Below are 17,085 nucleotides of genomic sequence, written 5' to 3' on the forward strand. Positions count from 1 at the left end.
TTACTTTCATAAATAGTCATTGAAAAAATGTTTTCAAATACTTAAGGCAAAACACAAAGACAGATATGGGAGTCATTTTTCTCTCATTTCACAAAATAGGAGAGGTGCAGAACTATTTTATTGCAAGGAAGAATAATTGTAAAACTAAGCAACCTTAATATAAATGTGCCAAAGTTCAAACAGGAGTTGTTCCACAGCAAATTACCCCATATCAATGATGTTCTTTCACAGTTTCATAGATGGATGGCTTTTCTGTCATTCTTTCCTTTTTTTGCTACTTATTATATATTTATTTTAAAAGACATATATGTTTATAAATGACTCTTAGATTCACTCAAATTATTAACAGTGGTTAGATTCGGGTACAGAGTAGGTTTAGATGGGAGCAAATATTGAGGAGAACTGATTAGAACTTTTGCTTTATGTGAATTGTTTGACTTTTTTATTATTTTTTAAAAAATAAACTACCATTTATTTCCTTTTTTTTTTTTTTTTGAGAGACAGAGTCTCACTATGTCACCCTCAGTAGAGTGCCGTGGTGTCACAGCTCACAGTAACCTCAAACTCTTGGGCTTAAGCTATTCTCTTGCCTCAGCCTCCCAAGTAGCTGGAAATACAGGCACTGGCCACAACGTCTGGCTACTTTTTGTTCGCAGTTGTCATTGTTGTTTAGCTGGTCCAGGCAGGATTTGAACCCACCAGCCTTGAAATATGTGGCTTGCACCATAACCACTATGCTATCAGCGCTGAGCCTTGTTTGACTTTTTAAATGACAATGTACACATGTCCTAATTGTATAATTATTCAAACCAAAAATAACCTATTATAACTAGGTGTGGCAACCTAGCCTCATGCTCAATGGCTTGGTAAAATTATACTTTTGCTTAGAGCATTTGTTTGAAAACCACAACAGAGGCAACCCAATTATTAGATCAGATTGACATTTGAAATCATTTTTTCAATCTTCTGGTATTTTCCTTCTGAATTGCTTAGAGTTACATTTTGATTATGGTGAACAACCATGCATTAACACAACTCATTCGTTAATGGCCACATGAAAGAGGTGATGCTGGTTATGGCAGGGGCACAGAGTTGTTGCCTAGCAACGCACAGGACAGAAGGCATCTGCTTTATGTAAGATACTCTGCTCAGAGGATAGAAGATACACAGAAGTACAAGATCTGGTCCCTATACCAGTTCTGTGATCTTCTCAAGACATCTAGCCTCTGGTTTTAGAGGACACCCAACTCCCAGAAAAAGTGGATATGGCATTCAAAAGACCCTTCTAGTACTAAGATCATACTTGACATTTTGGCCTGTAACAGAATTAACCAGATCTTTTGCAGAACTGAGCTGGGAATCTAAGGGTCTTCATTTAGATTTATTTGCATGTGTAAACTTGAACTTTACCTTGGAAGTGAGAACAATGTAACCTAAAAATCTGTACCTTGGTACTAACTTGAAATAAAATAAAATAAAGTAAAATAAAATTAGGGAGCTAAAAAACCCCACCCCCTTCCTTTTTTCTATAGTTTTTGTGAAAATCAAATTAAATATACTTCATGGAAGAGTTCTTAAAATTTTCAGGTAGGACCACAGTGTGAGCAAGTCAGTGGTAGAATGAGGACTATTCATTCATTTTCTTTAAGACCCAGGGACAAGGGAACTTTTTCCTAAGAAGTTGCTCAGAAATGTCATTAAAGACACACCAAAAGAAGAAGAAAATCTTAAAAGTTAAAACAAAATACAAAAACCAACAGAAAAAAATGGGCTTTTCAGAATTCTGTCATATTCTAATTGTTAACAAGCTAGAGATCAATAAAATGGCATGGCCTTTAAAATACACAGAGGATGATTCTTCAGTAAAGACAGATGGTTTTTAATATAGAGGCAGTAGAGAAGCATTAGAATACAGCATCCCTTAGACATCATTCTTATAATTCATATACAGCAGAAGCACGTGGAAGTTGGTTAAAACAGGCTCCTGGGCCCCATCCCAGAGATTCTGATTCAGCAGGCTTGGGTGAGACCTGAGATTCTTTATTGTAATGAGTTCCCTGGTGGCTCTGATGTGTGCCTGTCTGAGGATCATCCCTTGGGCATGCTGGAGCCAACTGCCTTAGCTCAGCTCCTTATCGTGCCACCAACCAGCCACATTACTTAACCTCTTTCTGTCCTCAACTGTGCAGTGAAGATACTAACAGTACTTTCATCCTAGAACTGCTTTAGGGTTAAATACATGCAAAGCACTAGAGAAGGAAAGGCATATTTAAGTACTCAATAAATGTATACTTTCGGTATTATTAACTTTACAATCATCATCAAAGATAATCACAGTTGTAAGAGACCTTAAAGGTCGTCTAGATTCTAGCTGATATCTAATTGCTTCTTCTAAAACCCTACCATGTAGCATTCCTATTTGGTGATTTTTTTTTTTAAGAAATCTTTAATGTTATTAAATTTAACACTGACAGACTGGCAACTGATTGTTTTTTTCACCCTTCTTTGACTAAACCAATTCTTAGAATTAAAAGTATGTCCCTACTCAAGCAATGGAACAAGATCTTACATCATGCATTCTTGATTTAAATTTAGTTTTCACCCTTTGCTGTATCTCATTTTCCTATACTTACTTTCCCATTGCTACCCAGCTTCTTTTTTCTACACTACGTATGTCTGTATATTACCTCAACACCCTTGTATTTAATGAGGCACTAGATTAAAAATAAACAGGGAATTAATTAGGTGCCAAAATACCTCATCTGATGTGTTTGCATGTTTCAGATGTGCAGATACACATAAACAACTAATGAAAATGAAATGACAACGAAATCATAATGGAAATGGCACAATGAGGCATGAGGCTTACAGGAGTGGCAGGTCTCGCCTGTGTAGCCTGTGCCCAGACAGTCACAGGAGAAGGTGTCCCAGGACTGAGAACATTCACCTCCATGCTCACAGAAATTGGGCAAGCACCTAAAAGAAAAAAACAAACATAACAGATACAACTGCTATTTCCTTTTTCAATCATCATGAAGTACTTATTTACTAAAAATAGGTTCATGCAACAAAATAGTGTATGTCAGAAAAACTCCATATAACACCAGACTACTGTGTCTGCTGTCAAACTTCTCTGATCATACTGATAAATTTTAGATAAATATATCCATGCACATGCAGCTGATCATTATGTATCTGTGACAGCTGAATTTTCAACACCTTTTTTCTTTTTGCCCCAAGTGATACAATGATAACTGCACATGTGCCTAGCAAAATGAATTACATGCATAAAATTATAAAATTTGCTATGCTCCATTACTACACTGTGGACATTTAAAAAAAGAAACAGGAGAGGCAAGGAGGAAGAGCCAGAAGGCAAGAGAAAGAAACAGGAGCAGCTTTAGTCACATAGTTCATATAGGTTCAGGAATTTTGAAGAACATTTAATTTAGGTCACCTTTTAGATTTAGAATGAGCAATCAGTTATTGGAAGACTTAAAACTATTAAGATGTCAATATTACCCAAAGCAGTCTACGTACAAATTCCATGCAATCTCTATCAAAATCCCAATGGCTTTCTTTTTCCTTTTTTTTTTTTTTTTTTTTTTTGCAGAAATAAAAAAAACTATCCTAAAATTCATACAGAATTTCAAAGGACCAAGAATAGCTAAAACAATCTTTAAAAGAACAAACTCATTTCCAGAGTTCTATGTGAAGTTGAGGTGGCTGTCCTGGCCCCCTACACCCCAGGATTATGAGAAAGGAACACAGGGAACTGCCCAGCGAGCACAGCAGGAGCATTAGTCAGAGGCTGCCTGAGCAGAACTGCAGCCAACAGGGTTGTTGCTCAGCCTCTGCCCACCTCCTGCACTGTTGAGAATGAGGCTGAGAATGCAACAGGGAGTGAATGTTCTAAAGGCCACTGACCTTCTAGACTGTGGTTGCAGCCCCAGAAAGTGAGACTGTGAGGGAAGCAGGGGTCCATGCTGGAAGGGCCCGAGGTGAGCGTGGGCCCTGCCTGCTGGGCCTAGAACAGCAGCAGGAGAAGCTGGGAGGTTGTGCATGGAGGTGAAAGGCCTGCAGAGAGCTGGGTGTGGCAGTGACATGAAGCCCCAAGGGCCTGTGTTTGGTGTTTTCAAGGATCCTTTGAGTGGGAGCTGAGAGGCTGGCTAGAAGAGAGCACGGGAGTTGGGGCGACTGGTAAGGCTGGCTGGGGTGGTTGATGCCTACCTCCATGTCACTGTTTTTGTTGTTGTTTGTTTTTAAAAAGCCATTCCTTAAAAATGATTTCCAGCAGTTTTAGGATTTCCAAACTAAATATAAAGGAAATACCAAAGACCTTTAATTTTAACTTTGTGTAACCTCATTTTGTGCACCAAAATATTTTAATATTTATTCTTTCATAAAATTCATGTTTTAAAAAAATGAGGGGAGCTAGACTTTTATAATACTATAAAAACTTCCATACAATGAATAACCTCCATTCGAAAAGAATTTAAAAAGTGCCCTTTCAAGACTCTTATCTGAGATAATTACTGTACACATTGTCGCTGAAGATTAACTGAGGCTCACATACACCTGTATAGTTGAACATGTCTAAGTAACTTGGTGTCCACTTTGGAATCCTTCTAGAAATACTAGATCTTAGAGACCAAGTTAGACACTGGTGAAACTCCTGAAATTCTAGGGTTGAACTAAAACAACCAATAATAGCAAAAAAAAAAAAAAAAGCTTTTAGTTTTTGAGCTAGATGTGCAAAGTTCAATGTGGACCTTTTCTGGAAAGGAATAGCTTTGAGATATACTCTTATAACAGATATGCTGTGAATGGATATTTTGTGAGTAATGGACAAGATATCAAAACAATGTCTTACAAGCAAAGAAAATCACACTTGAATTATAGCTAAACTGACAGCACTGATAACTCACAGTGCTGGCCCATGGGACACCTCCCCTCTATCCACAGACAACAAGAAGGGGCTGCTCCCTGCTTGGAGAGCTGACCTCTGTTGAGAAAGCAACCAGAAGCTGTCCCAACTACCCTCTCTACAACTACTGCATGGGCTTCTGGAGCCAGCATGGGATGACTAGTGAATGCAGTCTCTGCCACGAATTGCATTCCCAAAGTCAATAGTGAGAGTTTCTTACTTTACATACTTCTCATCTTTCAAGTAATTTTTTTTCTTACAAACCAACGGACTGCTCAAATTAATTGACATTGAGTAAATAAAGTTTGAGTGAATTTTTTCATGTAATAGGAATTACATCCTTTCAGTATATCATTAAGTATGGTTTGTAAATTAAAACCTGTTTATCTGGAGATAATAAGTTTACAGTTAAAATAGAATTGACTAAGAGACTTCCCTCCATGAAGAATGTAAGTTTTGATAGCTCTACCATACAGAGATATATCTTTTTAATTTTTAATCTGTAGCATTTACCTATTTGTTGAAAGTAGATATGAAAGGATGGCACAAAGGCATATGATAGGTAGAATATTCTTTTTCCAGGTGTGAACCAATGTTTCTTTTCATTCAAAATCATTCTAAATATATGGCACAACTGGTAGTGTAGTGTGGTTATAACAATTTTTATAAATTAAATGTCTGTCTTGTCTTTTCCATATTTCCTTGCATCTATGCCATTTTGCACATATATTCATCCATCTTTGTGGTTCAAACTTTTCTAGAAAGACATTTCATGGCTTATTTTCTCTGTAGAAAAGGTGGTATTGGATAGTTAATGAAGAATAGTAACCTGTCAAATCCCTCTGCCTGGGAAAATATCATGTATCTGACTGTGGTAAGATTACAAAGCTGGCCTGACAATTATGAACTAAGTAGCCTAGAATTTATAGGGTAAGTAAAGATGCTCAGTCTTTATAGTGAAATGATAGAAAAATTATTAACTCAGTTTTTTCAGTAAGGACTAAAATCAATCTCACTCTCTGCCTGCTTTCTTTCTCTTTCTCTTGTGGCAGCCCCTTGCTCCCATCCTCCCAGTGGATTTCTGTTTTCACAAACTACTGAGGAGCCCAGCAAACAAAAGGAAATGTAACTTCTTCCTTTTTAAATTCATCAGCTCCTCTGTCTTTTAGAATTTGTTCGCTTAATCTCAAATGATTCCTGAGTGTCCTAGACAAACAATGGAGTAGGAACGATGAAATAGGCCTCCAGATCAGAAACCCCTAGAAAAATGTGTGTCTTCAACCATGCCAGAGGAAAAACAGACACAGAATTCATATCAAAATACTCTGTGAATTCAGCTGCAATTACCTACACCCTCCAACCCTATAATCCCATCCCCCGCAGTCCTCCACCCGGCCCTTAAATTCAGCTGCCCACTGAACCTCAGTAGGGTTATTCTTCCTTTTCTTTCTCGGGGATGCCAGGCCATCTCCCTGCTCTCTCTTCTCTCCCCATTCTCCTCTGTCTTCCTAAGATAAAACAAAATCTCCACTTTTATATCCTAATCTTGGGCTAGAGAAATTCTTTTCTACTTTCACATGGAGCACCTACTGAGTTTTCCATCTTAACAGGCATATACTAATAAAATACTATAATTTGACAAATGCTATTTATTCAATTAAAGATGTGGTTTTCTAATTCTCATTGTAAACATGACCATTTAATTCCCTCTGGAAAGACAGTGGAAAGAATGTGAAAATGTCTTATTTTCCAGCAGTCTACTTTTACCAAACAGAAGCAAAAACAACAAAAACTATGAAAACAAGTATGCTAAAATGACCTAAGATAGCCCATACCTGTCTGTGATGCCACAGGAGTCTATCTGGAGGTCACTGAAACGCCCCAGGGACCCCTGCTGTACTGAGATGGGATCCACCGCTGTGTCACCAATAGAGATGAGCCTCAGGCAGCCCTGAAACCCCTCCAGGGGACTTTTGCATCCAGAGCTGGAACTATTGTCGGGGCATCCTGCACAGGGAGACACAAACACAAGACAGAAGCAACAGCTATGACAAAACTATTCCAAAGTACTTATTATATGAAGACTGCTGCTTCTCCTTGTTTATAGGCACCTGAGAAATGGACTAGGACAGGCTGTGACATGGCTGCGCCACCCACAACCCACCCCTAAGAGGTGGTGAGGAACCCAAGTTAGAATTGATCTGTCTTTCCATGTAAAATCTGGACACAAAGAAATTATCTGATCTACATTTCTTGACTGTAGGTCATAAAACTCCTGTTGGAGAGAGGGTCCTGTCCCACACTCAGAAGGCAAGAATGCCCACTAAGAGAGGGCAAGAATCTAGACAAAATGGCCTTGCTGGGTTTCCCCACTCCAGCTATTAGCATCAGATCATGCCCTTTTTGTCCAGTCATATTTCCACATGGCTATCTGTACTTGCTGAGCCAAAACATAAAATCGGACAATTTCCCCTTAATCTTTTAATTTTCATTCTGAAGTCTCCCTTGAATATACATTAAATAAATGTATATACCTTTCCACAAATTAATCTACCTTTAACCAGTTAATTTTTTGTTTGTTTGTTTGTTTTTGCAGTTTTTGGCCGTGGCAGATTTGAACCCACCACCTCTGGTATATGGGGCTGGCGCCCTATTCCTTTGAGCAACAGGCACCGCCCCAACCAGTTGATTTTTTAGCAGACCTTCAGATGGCCAAGCCCTTGGTCTGTACAGTTGTAAATGGCAATGCTTATGACATTGTTTACCTTTACTCTATGGGCTTTTCAGAGGGCAATACTTTTATAAGTAAGTATGGCTTTGACCTGAACTCATCAATATTACCTCCACATCAGTCCAAGCATATGAAAAAGCAGTGACTTGGATCTGCTCCCATCCTCTATGAGCTACAGTATCTAACCTAATAATGGAAATTTGATTCAAAGTTTACAAAATGAGTAAAGAAGAGGACAATTATAAAACGGTACTTGCACTCACATGTTTAGAGCAGCACAATGCACAACCATAAAGATGCAGAATTAGCCCAAGTGCCCATTAATACATGAGAGGATTAATAAAATGTGGTATTGTTATGCCAAGTATTACTCAGGGCTAAAAAAAATGGTCAACTACTATTTTGTTGTTGTTGTTTATTTGTTTTGTTTTGTTTTGAGACAGAATCTTACTTTATTGCCCTTGGTAGAATACTGTGGCATCATATCTCACAGCAACCTCAAACTCTTGGGCTTAAGTTATCCTCTTGCCTCAGCATCCCCAATAGCTTGGACTACAGGCACTTGCCATAGAAGCCAACTAGTTTTTCTATTCTTATTAGAGACAGAGTCTCTCTCGTTCAACTAGTATCTTTTGTAACAACCTGGACAGAAGGGGAGACAGTTCTTCTAAGTGAAGTATCACAAGAATGGAAAAACAAATGCCACATTTTTGCAATACTAAATTGGAAGTAGTCAACACTTAAGTGTATATGTGACAGTAAAACTCAACAGAAATTAAGTAGATGGGAGAGGGAGGAAGAGATAGGTAGATTCACACCTAACAGGTACAATGTATACCACTCATCTAACCAAAGTATGTGTACCCCTGTAATATCCTGAACTGTAAAAAAAACAATAATTGCAAAATACCTTTGTATTTAAAGACAGTTATTTGGAGAGTCATATTAACACAAAATGAAATTACAAGGCATTTATCTAATTCAGAGGTCTATAAAAGTTTTCTGTAAAAGGTCAGATAGTAAATATTTTAGTTTTGTACATCATATATGACCTGTATGCAGTGAAGGCTATGGTAACCAGTTTGATGAAAGTAATTCAAATTGCATATAAAACCAACACATTGTACCCCGTAATTGCATTAATGCACACAGCTATGATTCAGTTAAAAAAAATAAAAAATAAAAATATGATACGATTCTTCCCTTGGGTCGGTATAATAACAAGCCATAAGTTATGGTTTGTCTACCTCTTATATAAGTAAACATTTAATTTTAACATATAAACATTAAGCCATTAAATGTGAAAGAGATCATAAATTTGATTAATAATTAATTTAATTATATGTTATAAAATTTTTGCTTTTGAAAATTTTATTTTGTGCCTTATTTTTATAAAGAAGCTTGCTTATGTCAATTCCACAAACATTTCTTTCACACTTTTGGGTATAATTTATTATCTTATTTTTTCAATCATTTAAGTATTAGATACTAAAGGATGATAATAATACATCAATGTTTATTGTTTAGGGCTTGCGTTCTCTACTCCTGCATTCTCAAACTCCATGCTGCAGATTGATACTGTCTGTGGCCTGTTAGGAACTGGGCCACACAGAAGGATGGTGAGAAGCTTCATCTGTATTTACAGCTGCTCCCCATTGCTCTCAGCACAACCTGAGTTCCACCTTCTGTCAGATAAGCCACGGTTCTAGATTCTAACAGGAGTGTAAACCCCAGTGTAAACTGGATATGTGAGGGATCTAGGTTGGGTACTCAGTATGAGAATCTAATGCCTGGTGATCTATGGTGGAGATGTAATGCATCTGAATCACTTCAAAACCAGCCCTGTGTCTCCCCACACCCTAGTTCTATGAAATTATCTTCCATAGAACTAGTCCCTGGTGCCAAAAACATTGGGGACAACTGCTGAATGCTGTTGTGGGCTTTTTAATTAAAATAAAAAAAGAAGTATAGAATTTGCCCATTGTACACACATGTTTTTTCATTGATCTTTCTTTGACCTTATATCATTAAACACTAGTATAATTTTAAAAATATAGGCAATGAAGACTCCTCTTAATGAAATCAATGAAGCATCTTCTTAATGCCTATATTCTGATTTCCTTCCTAAAAAATTCCATAAAAATTAAATGTTGTGTTTAGATTTCTATTTTAATAGCTGAAGCTTTATCCTTTTAATATTTTAATACTTTCTATTTTATATTTCCAAAACAAAAGCCCTCAATATATTTAAGACTCTTTTTAGTTTATTGAAACCTGATACATAACCTCTCAGTGACTTGGAAGTTTAAAATTTAATGCCATATTTGAATGCCAAAATATTTTATATTTTTATATTTAAGAAAGAAACAGACATTTAAATGGTACAGAACCCTCTGAAGGATGGAATAGAAAATTAACTTTGTGTAATTCTATGTCATTGCACTAGTCACTAAGGTGACTAAGCCCACTGGGATAATAACTAAGAAGATATTAATTCAAGAAACATTTTTAAACAATAAATTCTACAAAGATAAATAGTTTTGCTGATCTTCCTTTTACTGTATGGTTTTTCCTCACATGTAACTTCAGTTATTCCTAAATAAATGAATTTAATAACTCTCTAGTAGGAAAGAAACAAAAGTAAATCCAGGTGCTGAAGAAAAATTATAAAATTTTAAGGCCAAATTCTAATCTTCAAGTACTTCATGTTTTTAGCTATGAAACTGAACAAATGAAGATATTAAAAACCAAGACAATTTTAACCCAGGTTTGTTTGATTTGTAAAAGCATCTGAGGATGACAAGAAAATTGTCCCTTCATGTCATTGCAATCGGAAGAGGAAAGCTTCACTACAGACTTTAACACTGTGTTATTACAGGTTCCCTGTCTGGCAAGGGATTATCCACAAAACAGTTAATTTTATGTTTCTAACATCATGGAAAGAGGTATGGTATTCACAGCAGAAAGATTCCACAAAATATAGTTTAAAAGAATTTGACATTTAGTTATCCTCACTTTCAAATAAGAATGCAAAAAGTGGAAGATACTACATATATTCACAACCTGCTATAGTGCAGAGGGTTATTGAAGAACACTTCAAAAAGATGAAGTCTCAGACTAGGAAAAAAAAACTGGACAAATGATGGTCTACAGGAGAAGTCTGCATCTATGAATTAAATGTTCTACCATAGTAAATTTAGTGAGATCCAGAAATCGATGTCCATCAGTGATTTGTTCCAAGCCTTTTTCTTAACTTTTTCTTTGGTACAGATAACATATTCCATTTACGTGGCATTAGGAAACTAATAGAGTATTTGTCTTCATTTTTTTAACCTGATCTATTTATTTATTTAAAAACCTATCCATGTTCTTCCTCACTGAAAAGTGTTATTCTTAACTGATTTAAAATATATGGTTGACTAGTTTAGTTTCAGTCGATGGTTGATATACTGTGGGAATGAAATGAATGTCTGCAGCTGTATGTATTTAGGCTATTTTAAATTTGTAAGCTACTTGGGGAGAAAATAATGAACTTTATTTATCAAACCTCTTTTCTCTAGGCCAATGTAAAATGAGTGGAAACAAAATATAACAAACGTATCAGTCAAGCTTTACTACAGAATTAATTTTATTCTTTTTATTTTCATTTATTATATTCTTAGTGATGCTGTGTCTCATAGGAAACCATATTAAGAGAAATATCCCAAGAATGAAATTTGCTGAGAAAACAGAAAGGAGATTTATTGTGTCCCTTTCAATGTACTGCACAGCATTCATGAAGAATTTGGGTTATGTGGTCTTTAACATACTAAAGTAAGTAATGAATATTAGCTGGACCAAAGACTGTTTCTCTGTGAAGAATGATCTAATTCAGGTTCATGTGCATCAGTTCAACCTAACAACCAGCTTATGCTGCTAGAAATAGTGGTCAGACCTGGTGTTTCCCAAAGTTTACTATACAAATGGGGAAATTTGGTTAAACAGGCACACATAAGAAAATGCAAAACATATCACTGGAAAAACTAGATATGTTTGAGAATGTTTATAAAAGTACATTTTATAACAGCAAAAGTAAAAGTAAAAAATTAAATTCTCTATCAATAGCAAAGTTGGGACAGTAAAACTGATAAAATATAGTATATTCATGCAATAGAATATATACATTTTTGAAGAAAATATAGTAGTATTATTCTAAATTTGTATATATGATCTATTTCACAGTAAAAAATAAATAAAATTATATTAAGAATAAAAATAACTCAAAAACATTCATAACATTAGTATGTATATGTTTATGGAAAGTGCTCTTTTGGATAAGTGAGCATTATTAAATCTCACATGTAGAATGATGTCAAACTATAAATGATGACACTATAGTCATAGTTTGGAAAATAATTTCTTTAGTCAATTTTATTTGGTATTACAGGAATAACAATGATATTTTCCTTCTTACTTCTCTTAGAGTTTCCTAAGTCTTTTACTTTTGAAATAATAATCTTGGATACATTGCCTTATTTATTTTTAAAATAACTTGTTCCTTAGGATTGTTATAAAAATATATCATATGTAGCAAAATGTCTTAAAACAACTTGGGTCAGACATACACACCACAGAATATGAAGAAATAAAACAATCAGAACTTTGAAAATTGACGTTATCCACTTTTACAAGTTGCTCTGTGGAAGGATATTTTTTTCTGAGGATTGTCAATTTTTAGACAACAAGATTCATAATTTGTGTGCTGATTGCCAACTTTAGGGATGAATTATTCCATATTACGCTATTTCCATAATAATTTCAAAATGATTCTATTAAGAAACTAGTAAAGTACAAAATTATGCTTATTCTATCACAAAGCAACTCAGACATTGGTTAACAACTATAGTTGATCCTCTGTAAGTTGACCACCCAAGGAACTGTAACAAACTAGTCAATATACTGAGGAGGTCAACATAAGGAACTAGGCCTACTGTACTGATATATACATGTGATGCATGTCTGGTCTGTGAAAATTAGGTCAACTTAAGAAGGTGATCAATGTAGGGAGGTGGCCAACTATGGGGGTTCTACTGTATATCTTATTATTGATAGATTTAAATGACTTTTCAAATGACTAAAGATTCCGCCCTCCCCCCTATGAACTTTCTGGGGAAGAAGATTTATTACACCCTTCTGTAACCTTGTCCTTTTTAACTCCCCTTCCTAGGCTGCAATGTCTCTTGGTTGTCCCCAGTCATTAAGCTGGAGAATACTCTCTTATGTCCAGGAAAGGTGGATGTGCTCCCTAACTTGGTGAAATGTTTCACTGCATTATCACCTGACAATAAAAAGTAGTTGCAGTAACAGATTGAGTTAAACTATTTAGCCACTTTGGGCAAAACATGGCCTTTTTATTAGTCAATGGGAAATCAATAGAATGGTCTAGAGGAGCTAGTGCTCTGGGGAACATTGTGTGGTACAATTAAACCAGCACATAACACAAAAGAAAAGGTAACAAAAATTCTGTAGCACTGTGACAATTCCATAGAGCAAAAGGATGAAAGGAAATTCCATCAAATGTTCCCCAAAACGTGATATTTTATTTATGTCTATCTGGTAAACATGCATTTTAGTCCAAAATCCACAATCTTTTTTCAACATCCCCATTAAAAATAAAACAATCTGACTATAATTATTAATACTGTATTATTTACTTCAATTTGGTAAGAGCACAGATTTCAAATGTCTTTATCACTTCCCCACATACATACACAAATGGTGACTATATGTGGTGTGGTGTGATGGATGTGTTAATTAATTTCACTGTAATAGTCAGTACACAATGTATAACTATATCAAGTTATCACATTGTAGACCTTAAATATATACAATTTTTATTTGTCAATAAAATATTCTAAAATATTAAAAAAGAAGGGATTTGTGGCAGAGCAGCAGTGGAGTGCTAGGGCCTCAGTCAGGCTCATACCCCAGGAGAGGTCTCCTGAGCTTTTCCTCCACACAGCAGCACAGTGGGGACAAGGAAGAATCCAGGGAGCCACCAGCCTTGTAGATGTGACACTCCACTTCTCTATGGTGAGCTCTCTCTGTGTTCCCAGTATCTTCCTTCTGTGCATGTCTGTCTCTCTGCCCACATTTCCCCTTTTAATAAAGACACCAGTCATATTGGATTGAGGCCACCTTATTGACCTCATTTTAACTTGATTACCTCTGCAAAGACTCCATCTCCAAATAGGGTCACATTCTGAGATACATATGAATTTGGAGGTAAAATGATAACATCATCCTTAAAACAAGTATGACTTTATCTGTGCACATGCACATTATTTGGGTTATGGTTGCCATGTATCTGCTCTTAATAGGCTATGACACTTCTGCTTTTGGATCAAAAGTGACTTGGGAATCCATAGGGTGTATATGTTTATGTGATCATAGCTCAGCCTTTCTATTCTATCATGGAGTCTCCTACTGATTTCCATTCATGCACATTACATTAGCTCTGATGCCCCATGCAATCAATCAAAAAAGAACAAATACAAACACCAAAACTCAAAAATTGTTTCTGAGACTTTGACTTTCTATTCAGTCTCCTTGTTCTCATGTATATATTTTTTAGCATATTCCCAGGGTGTGCTTGAGAAAGCCTTTTCCCTTTAGCCATTATCCAAGTGTTTTGAACTGAATGGAATGCATATGAATTAAGATTTGGAATTCAGACAGAGGTAGGAATGTGTATCCATTGATCATTTTTGCTGTATTAAACTACTGCAAACATCTGTTTATTATCTCTCACTTTATGAGTGTAAGTAGGTTGGACTGATTACTCCGCTTAGAATCTTATAAAGACAAAATCAAGGTATTGGCTAGTCTGGGCTTTTATATGGAGGCCCTGGAAAATACACTTCCACATGCATTCAGGTTTGGGCAGAATTCTTTTCTTTGTGATTATAGAAGTTTCTAGTTTCTTGCTAGCTGTCAGCTGGAGCTTCTGGGCTTCTTGAGGCTGCCTGTATTTCTCCTCACATGTCCAGACCACGTTCTAAACCAGCAATAGCATATAAAGACAGTTTCCTGCTTCTGATCTCTCTGACTTCCCTTCTGCCATGCCTCTCTTCTGCGTCTTTTATGCCCCCAACCAGTGTCAAATCTTTTAAATGCTCACATGCTTACACTGGACCCATCCGGATAATTGTAGATAATCTCCCTATTTTAAGGTCTATAACTTTAATTACATCTGCATAATCCTTTATGCTGTGTAACATATTCATAGTTTCCAGGGATTAGAGTTTCTTTGGGAGTCATTCTGCCTAATACAAAATTGTACCCATTCCTTCGTGAAATGATTTTTACTTTCATATATTTATCTTTAGAGAAGCATCAAGTATTTTCTGAGGGGAGGAGGAATATAAATGAATATACATTCTCAAAAAGTGCATTGTTTCAAATTTTCTATTGTTTATTTAAGTAGTTTCTTTCTGAACCTATTTATCTGGGCTGTTTTGTATAAACAAAATAGTGTAGATCAAAGTCCATCTGTTTCGATCACACAGATTTTAGTCATCAACCTAACAAAGACCATCTCTGTTCTGCTCACTGTTCTTTGGTGCTTGGTTTGGGAAAATTTTATTAGCAATAATCACTGTGTCAATTGAGAGCAGACACAAATAGGGGAAGGAGTGAAAATGGCCGACCAGAGACATCAGCTGCCAGATCATCTCATAAAAAATGAAAAGTTTTAGATGAAAAAGATAAAATTAATAAACGAACAATCAGAAAACAAGTGTAATTCTGAAGGAATAGAGCCTATAAGAATTGCCATGGGAAGAGGTTGCAGAATAGAACAAGAAGGAGCAGGATGTTGGCAGAGGACAACTCTGGACTTATAACCCAGCAAGAAGGGCAGGTGGAGGGTTTTGCTTTCCCCTCCCCTGCATCTGTGACAGAGGGAGGGCTCTCAGGTCACTAGAGAAACTTTCTACCCACATGAGCCCAGAGGCCACTGCCACCATTGAGCTAGGAACAGCTTGTGGGCAAGGCACAAAGCTACCAAAACCCTAGGACACTTCCTGCCCCTGAAGACCTGAGTCAGGACATCAGACACCATATTGCTTCTCCATTCACAAATGTGCCTTTGTCCTCCCCAGAGGACTTCAACTCCTCAGGCTTTGCCTTGCTCATTTCCACACAGGTATTTCCTAATTCTGGCCCAGAGTGGAGGGTCTACAGGAGCTTAGTGGGTCTTTGGTGATTTAGGTGACTCCAGTGCCTGGACATTTAGGGCAGATGCACTCTAACCAGGCTTCTTTTGATTGAATTTTCCCATACAGACTCCTTTTTCTTTTTTTATTAAATCATAGCTATGTACATTAACATACAGACTCTTTATTCTCCTCTTCTCTCCTACCCATAGCTGCTGAGATAGACAATTGAGCCACATTCCAAGGTTTCCACAGAGTATGGGACTTAAGTCTTTCTTCTCTGGGTCCTGTAGCAGACTGAGGTGTGCTCAGACTGTGACTCCACCTGTCTGGCCTACCCTGGTTCTATGTGCCTGGTGGCTCTATCTGAATCAGCATGCCCTGAAGTCGTGGGACAACAAGCTTGCCTGTCCATCCTATGGGCAACTCAAGATGAGTACACCTCTCTCTGGCACAGACTGGAATTAAGCTGGTCTAAGAATATGAGGGAGTCTGCGTGGACAAATCAATGGGGAGAGTATGGTGTGGGTCCTGGCTGGGATATGCTCAGAGGGAACCCCAACTCTCACATGCTCACAGGGAATCCCTGCACTCTTGGCACAGGCTGGGATCCTGAGCAGGGAACTTCCCAGCCCATAGCACAGTCACAAGGGAACTCTGCTGGCCTGGGATCAAGCCTGCCAGCAGTTTCTGCAGACAATTCTGACTCCATGAATAGACTCTCTGGTTGGGTGGGGCTACTTCAGCCTCTGTCTATCAGGGCTCCACCCAGAAAGTAGAAGATGACCTTTAACCTGCACTATAACAACTAACTGGTTAGTTACTGTGGAACCTGAGGGCAAGTTTGCCCAACCCAGACCCATCCACTATAAGTCCCAAACTGCATAGGCTACACCAGAGATTACAGACTCCTCTGGAAGCTCCAGGGCCCCAACCCCTACCTGGGGCATTTCAGTGCTTAACCTGAGGGACTGGAGCCAGTCCTAGAACTGGAAAACAGCACTGCAGCATGCTCCTTCCCACATGTGCCACTTAACAGACAGGGAGGCTCACACAACCTAGCCACAGATTGCCTTGCCCCTGCCCCACTTTAGTGGTTGTGGAGATCAAGAAGTCCCTGGGAACTATAGAGTCCCTCACAAAGCCTAGGGCACTCATGTTCTCCACCAGAGTAACCAGAATCTACTACAGGCACAAAAGACAATCTCATAAACTGGCTCACTCATGCAAAT

The 17,085-nt window shown here is 37.3% G+C and overlaps 1 protein-coding gene across 1 annotated transcript in view; it reads right to left on the reverse strand.

The window, feature by feature from the left end:
* Positions 1 to 17,085, reverse strand: part of LOC100959238 (contactin-associated protein-like 3) — a 204,117-nt gene that overhangs the window by 54,360 nt on the left and 132,672 nt on the right. The window contains exons 10-11 of the mRNA XM_003795034.1: positions 6,763 to 6,934; positions 2,870 to 2,976 (exon numbers count right to left, since the gene is read on the reverse strand). Coding sequence (XP_003795082.1) covers positions 2,870 to 2,976; positions 6,763 to 6,934 — 279 coding nt within the window. The remainder of the gene's footprint in view (positions 1 to 2,869; positions 2,977 to 6,762; positions 6,935 to 17,085) is intronic.

Source organism: Otolemur garnettii, unplaced genomic scaffold, assembly GCF_000181295.1.
Source record: "Otolemur garnettii isolate 467f Iridium unplaced genomic scaffold, OtoGar3 scaffold00088, whole genome shotgun sequence".
Lineage (NCBI taxonomy): Eukaryota > Metazoa > Chordata > Mammalia > Primates > Galagidae > Otolemur > Otolemur garnettii.